The sequence below is a fragment of the Anneissia japonica genome, unplaced genomic scaffold (genome assembly GCF_011630105.1).
Source record: "Anneissia japonica isolate Jap-2015-1 unplaced genomic scaffold, ASM1163010v1 scaffold288039_len1115542_cov189, whole genome shotgun sequence".
NCBI classification, from domain to species: Eukaryota; Metazoa; Echinodermata; class Crinoidea; order Comatulida; family Comatulidae; genus Anneissia; species Anneissia japonica.
This window is the reverse complement of record NW_022726160.1, coordinates 229,602-242,705: the sequence shown is the minus strand read 5'-3', so window position 1 is coordinate 242,705 and position 13,104 is coordinate 229,602. Positions and strand designations below refer to the sequence as shown.

General features: G+C 31.7%; 1 protein-coding gene across 3 annotated transcripts in view; it reads left to right on the top strand.

The window, feature by feature from the left end:
- Positions 1 to 13,104, top strand: part of LOC117113014 (synaptic vesicle 2-related protein-like) — a 38,676-nt gene that overhangs the window by 3,028 nt on the left and 22,544 nt on the right. For 2 of the 3 annotated variants that reach the window (XM_033256226.1, XM_033256225.1), the window contains exons 3-5: positions 409 to 551; positions 4,777 to 4,862; positions 6,567 to 6,737. In XM_033256226.1, coding sequence (XP_033112117.1) covers positions 409 to 551; positions 4,777 to 4,862; positions 6,567 to 6,737 — 400 coding nt within the window. Of the gene's footprint in view, positions 1 to 175; positions 552 to 4,776; positions 4,863 to 6,566; positions 6,738 to 13,104 lie in introns of those variants that run through there. The other variant, XM_033256227.1, reaches the window with a different exon arrangement.

The window sequence follows — 13,104 nt, the reverse complement described above, 5'->3', positions numbered from 1 at the left end:
TTTTTTTTTTTTTTTTTTTTTTTTTTATATTATTACTGTATAACAATAAGATTACCAGCGAGAGCGCCTACTGTATCGAAATACAACTATATTTCGACGTCATGACTATGTTAAATATCGCCCTCTAATTTCAAGCAGCTAAATGAAACTTGTTTTTGGTGTATTTTTACAAACACGCAACACATCAGCATACGGCGGTCACTGTCACACTGTGTACGCTGTGTGTTATGTTGTGAACTCGTTGCTGGATTACGTTGGATAATAATATTGATTTATAATTTTCAGTAAATGTGCTGCTTATCACAAATAGTCATTAGCTAAATGACGATTAGTTACCGTCAATAATTTTGGTCAGAATACATTAAAACTGTAACTATTGCTGAAGATGGCATCATCTTGGTTTTCTAGGGTGGTTAAATTTCGGCGTAGCGGCAGCGGGAGTGATGATGGATCTGGAGGTGAAGTTGATATGGCCAGTCGACAACCTAAGCCTAGGCTAACCCATATGGGCAATGGATCGACTGATGAGGTACCAGGAAACATATCGGATGGTAGGTTTTACAGTGTCTTCATAAAATAATCTGACGATTAGGCCTATTCATTATTAATTTAATACTAAAATAGCGGCTATTTTAAAATACTATTGTTAGAGTTTCAAATTATTCAGATAAGCCTTAGCCTAGGCCTACATGGTATCTGAGGGAGCAGCTTAGTTAGTTAGCTCGACTGGTGTTACCCACTAGCCCCTTTCAAACAGAGCTGCAATATTGCGGTAAGCACGCATGGCATTCTGTCTGAAACTGTTGATACGCCAACATATCGGCTTACTTTAGACCACTTTGCACTCAAGTATTGCTGCAATATTGCTGTAACGGTTGCTGGCTTCCTCTGTCTGAAAGGGTATTTCGGCAATGAAGCCAGCGTGTGCATTATTTTGGCTTTGGAACAGACAAGATTAAAGTTAAAATCAATTGAGCATGGTGGTATTTAATTTTTTCACTTACTTTCGACAGTGGGTTGTCAAAAATAAAGCTCCCATTTTTCGTTGCCATTGTGAAAACTATTGTTTAACTTAATCTCAACCAGATGTCAACAAAGAATCAACACAAGAACATTACTGTTGCACAATATTATTTATTGAGCATCTTGTGTTGTATGTCTGTCTGTAATCAGATTGACCAGAATGTGTTTTGTAAGACCATTGACACTATTTTAAGAAAATGTTGAGACCGTCTTACAAGTAGTAAATGTAATAATTATCGTAAGTATTAACGTTTTGGCCAAATAACGAAATCTAATTAATAACTATCATCAATTATAAAGATCACAAGAAAAATAATGTTGTTCTTTGTGATTGATTTTATGATCTTAAATGTACCTTTCATTCTTAAATGTCATACAGATCACAACTATAATAAATTTTCCACTCAAAATAAATTAGAGTAATATACACAAGTTAACTATAGGCCTATTAGGTCATAAGCATAATAAATTTCGGCCCTATTGATCACAAGTATAATGAAGGTTGACTTAACATTAAAAAAAAATCACATTTGATAAAATATCCACGTGTAAGTTTGAACTTTTGACCTTTTTACATTTAAACATAGAAGGAAAAACTAAATGATAGTGAGAATACTAATTACAGCTTACCCTTGTTAGATTCCACCGGAATGAAAGCCATAGCATACGCATCACAATTTTACTATGTTTTGCTTGTTGTATTCCATGGTGTTCAACAACAACATTTAATAAATTAGTAGCAGCGAGTACATTTTAACAAAAATATCATAATTATATTCAATTTTATGAATTCTAATATGCATAATGCGACATTTATTGCTGAGTATGTACAAATGGAACTTAATGGTAAAATCTTTCCTTGAATGAAACAAAACCTAAATTATACTGAAAAAGGAGCAAACTATTAACTACAGTACTAGCATTTAAATGAAAAAGAATATGAGGCTCAAGAGTGAAAACATGTGTCTCATTAATTTCTATCAGAAAAAAAAACAAATTCAATTTTTTCCCACTAACTTGTATGCATAAAAAAGTGCGAGTTTTTAACCCTCCAAATCCCAAATACAGATGCCTGGAACAATTATTACGTGTAAAGCCTTACCATCATGTTGTTGACTACACTATTTTGACTGGTACTATTATTAGGCTAGTGCTGATTAGCATCTCCCGTTCTAATGTATTCTTAACTGCCACCGTTTCTACTTACAGTTCGAAATAGTTATAGAATACGTGTAATGCAAAACAAAATTCATATTTGTTGAAAAATGAGCTCTTTATGTAATTTTCAGTATAAACTAATCTAATGTGTCATTTGCTGATATGTTCCTTTGGGTGTTTACTTTGTATTTGATTTACTTAGATTCTCTCATTTAATGTATTCTCTAACGTATATTTATTGGTTTAAATGCACGCTGACAAATCAAATGGACTAAAGGCTAGCATATATTAATATATCGATCGTTGAGAGTACACTAGTCTTATACAGTTGCTTGTATTATAAAACATTATAAACTAGTTTTCAATATATTGGACTAAGAGCTCCATTTTGAATATTAATTAGTATTAAATTTGTTGTAGTTATGGTTACAGATTGGTTTTCTATTATGATAGTGACTGAATTAACTACATTTATATTACTTATTGAAAGTGCAACAAAAATTATAATATTTTACCAAATTTAAGACCAGGGAAGGTGAAGATGCTACAAAATCCACTAAAAAGAGAGTGTTAGCCTAATTTTTTATATTATATACTGACAGATTGGAAACATGAGGTTTATGGTGTTAAACTGGATGCATTTTAAATTTTTTTTTTTTTTTTTTTTTTTTAATTAAAAAAAAGTGACATTTTGCATGTTATTTGGGTATGAACATGCTAGTACAGTACAAAAAGCTGCAAGGTACTCCCTGATTGGATTCAAATATTAAAAATTCCAGAAATTTTCTGAGACTTTTTGAATACCTTGTTTAGCAAACTTATGTTTTTAAAGATCGTCAGATAAACGGAGGAGGGTGGAAGAAATGAAAGTAAAATTTTGTTTTCTTATTTAGCAAAATCATTTTTGGAAACTATGAAACTATATTTATGTGGAGGAGAAAATAAAAATAAAATTTTCTTGATGAATGTATTAGTGTAATAATGAGATAAATGCTTTAAATTTACAAAAAGTAAGGAATATATTTGTTAAAAGTTCCATTCTTCATGACAGAGTGTGCACCAACTTGCCAAAAATAAAATTTTATTTTTATTCAGAATCACCATTATTACAGTATATACATCACAGCATAGCTCTATTTCATGAAAATCAAAGCGCTCAAAGCGTAGACTACAGTAGCTCATACAGTGACTTTGTTCTCCCCTAAGGGTCTCTTAATGTCTAATTGGCCGGTAAACCAGTACCAGCTGCTCTCGTCTGTCCACAACTGGGGCTGTATGGATGAGGACACAGGGGTAACCCCATACTAGTCTCAAAGGATGTACTGGGTACTTGTAAGTGCATACGGGCCAAATTGTGTACATTTGGCCTACAGTTTATAGTCCTTATCCGAGAAGACTTGTTGCACCACCAGAACCTGCGGGCCTGCCGTTCGAACCAGCACCGATATTATTGCTGTAGGTTGCGGCAGCTCTGCGTTAACGCTCCACCATTCCACTAAACAGATATATAAAAAGGTCTTGTCTTGTAAACTAGTTCCTTCCAGTGATTAATCCTCATACAGTAATAAAGCTTGCTGATGGGTGTCTCTTTTCCGTACGACTGTTGCAGAAGAGAGACGTGTCATCTAGAGACTGATGTTCTTCTTTAAAACTGAAAGGTCCACTGATTAATCTCAGATAAGAAAGTATAATACATACTCCAAGTATTGAAATACACGCCATCGTGTTGGGATTCAATATTTCGTTTATCAGGAATGATGACATAATTAATGTCGAATCAATATTTCGACATTAATTATGTCATCATCAGGAATGATGACATAATTAATGTCGAATCAATATTTCAACATTAATTATGTCATCATCAGGAATGATGACATAATTAATGTTGAAATATTGAATCCCAACACGATGTTCTTCTTGTCATAGAGAAAATAGAAATATTTTCTCTTTTAGTTTTAGCTAATTTGATTATCTTGTTGTTTTGTTGTCTTTCTTTTTGATTGTAATTTTTATATTTTTCTTGTTGTTAGGATGCACCACCCCTGTGGTTGAGTGCCACTGATTCAAAAGTGAATATCCAAATAAATTATTATTATCATAAGTACTAGGATTCTATTTCATTTAGCTTTTTTGCAAGTGTCGATCCACTTGTACCTAGATTTATATAATGAATAAAAAAATATGAAGGTTGTCATAGTTCATGGACTATTATTTATGTTCCAGACTTCTAAGGTCATTGTTGAATCTATAACATTTTATATGCATTTCAAATTACATAAAATTTCTCAGAATGACAGAGTTTGTAGATTTAAGACCCAATACAAGTTAATGTGAAATGTTAATTGTACTGTGCATTATTTGCATTTAGGATGTTTTAACTTGTATTTATTGTTTCATTTGTTTATTAAAAATTTTTATTTACAGTATCTAATCTATATTTTTTGTGCATCAATGCACTATATTTATTTGATATCAACTTTTAATTGGAGGTTTTAATCTCTGTTAATTGGTATGAATATAACATTTTTTTAAAATGTAGTAAAATAAGCTATAGTTCTCATTAATGTTAATTTTTTTTCTTTTTTAATGCAGATCACTTTACTGTGGATGAAGCAGTAGAGAACATTGGTTTTGGTCCATTTCAGATCAAATTGTCAGGACTTACTGGGCTTTGCTGGGTAAGATGGCTGCCATTATCATCACATGATTTACGATAATGCTCAGGGTTCTCCCCAAAAGTTTTTAAAGCTGTAATGGGAAAATACGCAACTCCTCATTCTGCACATGGTATGCAGGGTGCCGCAGTAATAATCCTGCCTGAAAGCCAATAATATTAATTATAAGTCAATCGTGACATCATCACTGCAACTCCCAATGTTATTTGCCTATTCCCCACCATCCATTAATTTTTCAATTAGTGGATGCTTGGCTTGATTTTTTTAGGTTCGTGTGCAGACAAAAAAATTCATTTTTTTGTCACTGCGAAAACAACGTGCACCGCGATAAAAATTAATTGTAATTAAAAATTACTTTCGTAAAACAAGGTTAATTAGAACCCGAAGAAAGTAATTACTTTAAATTCAATATTAAGTATGAACAATTAAGCAATTCCTTGAATCAATGAACCCTAATAATCTTAATAAACTGAACATTTAATAGGAATATTCTAGACCTATTTTAGTGACTCAATGAACGAAAGTCGCCGAGGCCTCCTCCTACTAAGGCTGTATAAAATGTTTATTTCTTTGACAAATTTAAAAAATTACAAACAAGTTCTTCTAACACAATACAAATTACAAAATAGCCTAAATCTAACCTTCGTATAAGAATTTTCCTATAGTGTACTATGCGGAGCTCTATTAATTGCTTATTATTATTATATCATCCTAAGCCAGTTTATTATTTTAATTAAAAATAATGACCATTTTAATTTTTTTTATAAAGGTATTTCATTTTTAAAATTATAAGTTATAATTTTTATTGTGGGATTTTAATTTATATACATTTTTTAAATACATAAATGTGCTGATTTTTTGCTGTTATATTAGCAGTGTTAATTAATTATGCAAAAGTTTAGATGATTAAATTTAGTAATGACAAAGTAATAGTGACATGTGTTAATCTCTGGTTATTATTATTAAGTATTAGTTATACCGTAATGCTATTATCATTTAAATATCAGTTAAATCATGTAAATATTTCAATGTCAAGCATACTGCTTGAACCTATGTCAACAATAGGAGCAGGTGGAGCAGCAGTTCTCAACCTTGAGATGTGGCTTCGAACCAAATTGCTATGTTGTTTTTATTGTACTTGGACATGTTGAAGAGAATTGCCACCCGATTCTACAGTAGATCTGATAAGTATCAGTTTCCGGGACAGCACCATGCTGATTAGGGATTCTGATCAGATTATTGATGACTGGTGCTGTCACTAGTATCTATAGAATTGTTTCAGCATTTTATTTGTCACCGAAACTGATCACTTAGGTAGAATCGGCTGAGAATTCGGAGATGAAAGCAAGTGATGACTCAGCACATAAATAGAATGGAAAAAAAACCCAAAAAACTGAGAATGCTATTCCAGCCATCTAAAGATGTCATAACTATTTATACCTCAGAAGCCCCCCCCCCCCATCTGAGAGTCCTTCCCTGGACCCCCCTCTATTTCAAATTCCTAGATACGCCACTGATAGACGTGCCAAGAGGCTTCAGTTAAGTATCCTGTCACTAGCTATTTAATGGGATTTTTTTTATCAGATTTCACCACAAGCAATATATCTATAAAAATTTTAAAATAACCAATTTTCATTATCGAAAATATATTTACATTCAGACGAGATAATTTCATTATTTCCCTCTCTGTTACTATGTTTATTGCAGATGGCTGACGCCATGGAGATGATGATCTTAAGTATCTTGTCGCCAGAGTTACGCTGTGTCTGGAATCTTACCCGCGTCCAAGAAGCGATGATAACAACTGTGGTGTTCATCGGCATGCTTATTAGCTCGACTTTGTGGGGCAAAATATGCGACAAATATGGACGAAGAGTGGTAAGTTTACCCATCTAAAGTAATTGTGTTCAATATCTCTATTCCTACAGTTGTCATCAAGTACTGTACTGTACATAAAACAAAACAAAGAATTACAATAATTACCTCTGCCAATGCTTGCTGTCTGTCTGTCAGTCTTCTGTCTGTGTGTCAGCAAGATTACGCAAAAACTAATGAATGGATCATCATAAAATTTAGTAGAATGGTACATAATAATCAAAGAAAGATATCTTTCAATTTGCGGGAAAAAGGTCGAAGGTCAGGATCAGAAATTCCATTTTTTACCCTCAAGCATAAAAAAATGAAATCGCAACAAATGTTCAGGCAGCACTCAAGAAAACAATATTCTTGAGGGTATTCTGCTGTACTAAGGAAATAATGTGCTTGAATATGACTGGCGATTCCATTATTTCATTGAGGGTATGCTGCATTTTTGTCTATTATATACAGACTGCATATAGTTGTCACTGTATTCTGGCGGCATACGGCAGAGATGCACTCTGTGAATGCTCTAGTTGCTAATTAGACTTTATACTGTCAAATTGATTTGTTTTGTTTTTCCCATTAACCTTTTACCCAGGTGATTCAGTTAATATATGTAATATTAACAATCTTATGAATTAACATTTGATTCAGTTGATGTGTTTTTGAATGTACATTCACACTACGTTTGATGCAAATTTAATTGATATGCATTACAAATGAATTAACATTTAACGTAGGTGGTTTTAATTTTGTTATATAAATCCACACATTGGCTTGACAACTTAGGTGATTCAGTTGAAGTATATCATTACAAATGAATTAACATTTGACCTAGGTCATTAAATTTTTTATTGTATATTCATGCATTAACATGTGTCATCATAGGTGGTTCATTAGCTTTGATTTGCACAGCACACGATGCTAGAATGAATTCACTCATATGTTACCATCCTACTGTACGTTCTCTGCAACGTGATTTGCCCATAATGCATCCTAGAATCCATGCGACAACAAGAACTTAACGTTCTTACACGCGCAGATGACTCTATTTGATGTCATTACGTTCTACTGTACGTCCTATCGTGCAATCGAAAGCTCCCTGTCATTGAGAGCAGCTCATGTTCATCAGTCAGCTAAAACACAGTAGCTACCACTACGTGTCCCGAACTGAATAGGTCTTACTATCATCCTCACTTTTTCTAATCAAATATTTTTTTCTTTTTATGCAGGTAAAATGATTAAAAAATTATTTAATTCAGCTTTGAAATAATAATAATAATATTAAATATGTTAATATATTTAATGCAAGACTTTATAAATTGTATCATGTATTCCATAATAATATGTTAATGAAAATAACCTTTACTTTAATTTAGCTTTTGCAGAGAGCGATAGTGTGTTTGTCTGTCATTCGTAAATAGCCTGGACAATTCAATACCTTCAATCACTTGATAAATTTTATTGATTAATACCGTATTACAAATTCAGATAAAACAAAACGATTAGTGAAACATATGTCATGTTGTGAATTTCTCTGATTTTGAGTAGCTGTTGCTTATTTTTTACTCCCCAAAGCTGGTCTTTATGAATTGTTCTTTTTCTAATGTTTGAATTCACTCCCTGATTAAACTAAGATTAATCATCTGAAACCTTATTATCTGATTTTGTTAATGGAAATGTACTATAAACTCTGACCCCTACTTTTTATGATAATCCAAAAATGACCTCATGAAGCTACAGTAAACATATTTTCCTCCAATTTATATACGGGTACGAAAGTTACATTAGTCTATATAGTTTTAGTACACAACTTTATGAAATATAACCTCAAATAGCCTATAACCTTTATATAATCTTGTAAATTAGTGTCAGTCTACAGTAAACAACATTTCAATTATGAGGTTTTCAAAGATTATATTATTGTATTAAATACAGATTATACTTAGTGTTATGACGTACGTAACTTTGTTTGACCTGTATATTATCAACCAATAAATACAAAAGCACAATTATTTCTCTTCTTATTCTTGGGATTGTAAATTACGTGTTAATAAATTGAAATACTGTGTGAAGGGTGCCACAAGAAAGGATTAAGATGCAGAATTAATGTGAGATCTCACCACAAAATGACTCAGCTGCCTGCGAAATAAGAAATTATGTGGGTAGATCACTAGTCTATAATTTGGTCTTTGATTGGCTTTCCAGAATAAGTCAGAGATTTGAGCATTTGAAGGTATACCTGTATGAGAACCAGGTTTAGAGAAACTCAGCCTCAAATATAAACTGTACAAATAATAAGACTACTGTATAAGTACAAAATGTCTACAGAGAACTCTTGTATAGTAAAAAAAATTGCATAAAAAATAAACTATTACTGTATAAATATAAGTGTCAAATTAATAATAGAATCAAAATTTGGTTGACATTTTGACTTGACCTATTTTGGTGAATATCTCAATGAGTCAATATAGTATGACGTCACCTGTCCAACGGTGCGCCTCAATTTGTGGCAAGACCTTACAAATATAAGTACAAGAAAAACCATTAACAGAAAATTATAAATACTGACATGAACTGACAAGAGAGCATCATGTGAGTTTCTTCTTAATAGAGAGATGACAAGGAATGGCGTATAATTTTAAATACTTTGATATGATCTTGTAGAGTCTATATAAAAATGAGTGCTAAAGGCATCAAGGCATAGAATAAGATTTTTACTAGATCATTTCATTTGTTTAATGGCACTTGATTCAGTTGTTTTCAAATTGCCCATGGCTAAACATCGCAACACAGTTATTGAATACAGTAGTTAGATGCGTTTTGCTGATTTTTGCAGCATCACTGATGATATATTATCAGAACCTCTGCATTTTAAAAATCTTTTATTTTATCTGAATGTATGATTTTAAATCAGTTGAGCTTTTTAATGCACTGTATTCATCCACGTACCAAGTACAAGGTAAAAATATTAGTAATGAATTATATTATTATTTTATTAGCTCCAAAGCTGAAGGCCTTGTTTAATTTGTTATTTTCGAAAAACATTAATTGCAACTAAATATAGTGTGAAAGATGCAGTAGTAAAAAGATGCTAAAGACTTCCATTGATTCAAAATTAAGAATTTGGAATATATTAAAAGGAATGAAAATAACATGATGGTATCTGGTTTTAAGTAGCTACTGATTCACATAAACGTTCCTGGCAGTAGCTGACATAACATTGATTTATTCTTTTAAAATACTTAAATTTGAAAACCCTAATGAATAGTGCATTTATTAGAAAAATAAAATATGTTTTCAATTCCTAATATACTGATCAAAACTAAAAAGTTTCAACAATTTACAGACCTTTTTTTAAATATGAAGGTATTACTGATATTTCCTAAGCAAAAAAGTTTAAATGTGTTTTTGATGATCAGATTTTCACAAAACATGAACTTTCCCTTTAAGTACTAATTAATATTAAATTACCATAAATCAGTCAATTTACTGTTGTTGAGTAGCTACGGAAGTCCAGTATATACAGCCAAGCATTACCAATGTGACGTTTAATCCCACAGGCTAACATTATATTTCTTGCCTATTCCTTTCCACTGATGTAATTATTATGTTAATTTTCCAACGTAAATTTATTATTTTTTGAAACACATAATTCCACATTGTACAATTCTCAGGCGAGAGTTTTTATACCTTGCTCTGATGGTTTGAATTTTTTATTTTAAGTCAATTAATTTTTTAAATTGCATCTTCTGCTAGTTGGGACATCCCTTGGAAATTGATTAGTTTTGATGTTGGAGTCCCCCTTTGTGATATTTTAGTTTGTTTTGATTTTTTATTTGTGTTAGTTTTTTTTCTAGAATAAATTTAATTTAAACAAACTGTATTTTTGATCAGATGAGAGTAGAATTAAAAACATAATATAATTTTGTTTTCTTCCTTAGCAAAAAATAGTTACGCCATAAGATAGTGCTAATGAGGTGCGGGAGATTTGTTGTTTGATCCTCCATCTACTGTACTGTATCAAACACTGCAGTACACAAAGATTGCAAGCTTCTTTACTGTATTTTATATGAGATGTACAGAGTCTATGCTAGTGATTGCATTTTGGTTATTTATGTTTAGGTACAATGATCATAAAATTCATCTTGTTATCGTTCAGGTTGAAAGAGTTTTTTTCATCCGTACGACAAATCTTACCAACGCAAGATTCCATTATTTTTAGATTTGCTACCCATCTACACAGTTTGATTTGATTTGACATATTAAATATTATTATGAAGCTGCAATATCAACATGGTGTTACACCATCTGTTTCTATTGTAGATCACACTAAAACTAAATAAAACCATTGCAAGGTAAAATTATTACCATATGTGTGATATATATCCTGGTCTTTAAAATTAAATTTGAAAGGGACTCAGTTTTAATCCTTATATTGAAAACTATTCTGATTATTAGAAACTATTTAGTGTGTTACCAAATTTGTGCTAGTACATTTCTCTCACAACAAGTATTTATTTTAAATATTTAGAGGAGAATTTTAATTGAATGGTACATTTCTCTTAGAAATTAATAAAAATATAGAGAAATAAAAATCGTATAATTTTCACATGTTGTTAAATAGAAATTGTAGACTGTATAGATTGAAAAATAGTGTTATGAGCTTTTGAATTGAACCATTTAATCTAATCATATGTTAGGCTTTGATTTAACTAGAAGTGCTCCCAGCTCTGTGACTTAATGATAAACTGTTGCCAGCTCATCATGTAACTGTTAGATCTGAGTGGTGCTTATAGATTGGGTAAAGGTGAGTGCTCACTCGTGCACGGCCATTCACAATACGGTAGTTTATTAAGATGAAAGTCGTAGCTGGATCAACTCCCAGGTTATATGAAATGTTATGTGGCTAGTATTATAATCAGATAATCTAATGCCACATGAGATATCATTTTTACGGGCTCTTTTTACAATGTATGAACGAAATGGGCTTACACTCACATTTTTAGAGAGGCATGAATTTAAGGTTTTTATCATCGCTGTCATTTTTGCTGCCACCATCATTTTAATCATTCTAATCATTGTAATCCTATTTTAATTAATATTTAATCAACAATTTTTTTGTGAGGGTAGTCCAGATTCTTAAAGGTCACTCTCTAATGAAAGACCCTCCAATGAAAGACCACTTATCTTGAGGTCCCAAAGTAACAAATGTCTTTTATTTTTATTATTCTAATTAGAGGTCAAAGCTGCTAAAGACCATAGAAACCCTGGTCCCAAAAGTGGTCTTTAATTGGAGGGAAACTTGTATTATTTAAATTATCAAATCGTAATCAAAATCATCATCATTGATCATACTGTATCTTTAATTATCATTTATTGTCATGAATTTATTCAGGGAATTCTCACCAACGATAGTGGTAATGTTTGTTTGTTTGTTTTACGGAATATGACATTTACTCGGTATAGCATAACACACGATGTTCACAGGATTGCGACTCTTGGCCACACAAACATGTAATAGGATTCACAGGTTTACGATATTCTCAGTCAAGGCCTAGAGTAATCATACACTGGAAATTCGGAGAGTAATTATATAAACGAGAATATGTATTAAATGACCTAAAGAGTGGTAATTGTGTCATACATATTCTATTTCATTATGAGAGTGAAAAATCAAGCGATATTTGTTCAACTTAATTATATAAACATTCAAAACATACTAACAGCCCTGATAAAAAGGTGTTTTCCTTGGTTGTAAATATAAATATAGTATTACTACATTATTGCCTCTAGTCTCATGACCTTGACATAAAGCACCATGTAGATGGTCAAGTGTTTCCATGGTTATAAATAGTATTTATTTATAGTAACTATACAGTATATCCAAATTATGGCTCTCAAATACACTATTGAGGTGATAATCGGGTTTCATGTTTGTTTAGTTTTTATTATAGTCATAGATTTCTACAGTGTTACGTCACGATACCATGTGATACTACTCCGTTGCTATCGTTGCAAAAAGAGTTCAACCGGACGCCATTTTCTTTACTGACAAACCATTGATTTCTAACGTAATTATTAAGATGTTGTATCTTACTTTTTCTTTGTAAATTTTAATTGATGATTAAATGTGTATTCGATAACTAATGTAATGCGAACTTTTGCGTTTTTAGTACATTTTGATGGTAAAATATTAGATTTTAAAATGCCTATTCCAGAAAGCCTATGAATTCATTCAGGCTAATGAACGTTAACTAATGTCTGGTGAACAGAAAGCGCCACCTGGCGTTGTGACGACACGACTGTGATACTCTATAATGTTTTACAATGAATATTAATATATCTGTATTACTTGGATATTTGGTGAAGGGATTATGCATGC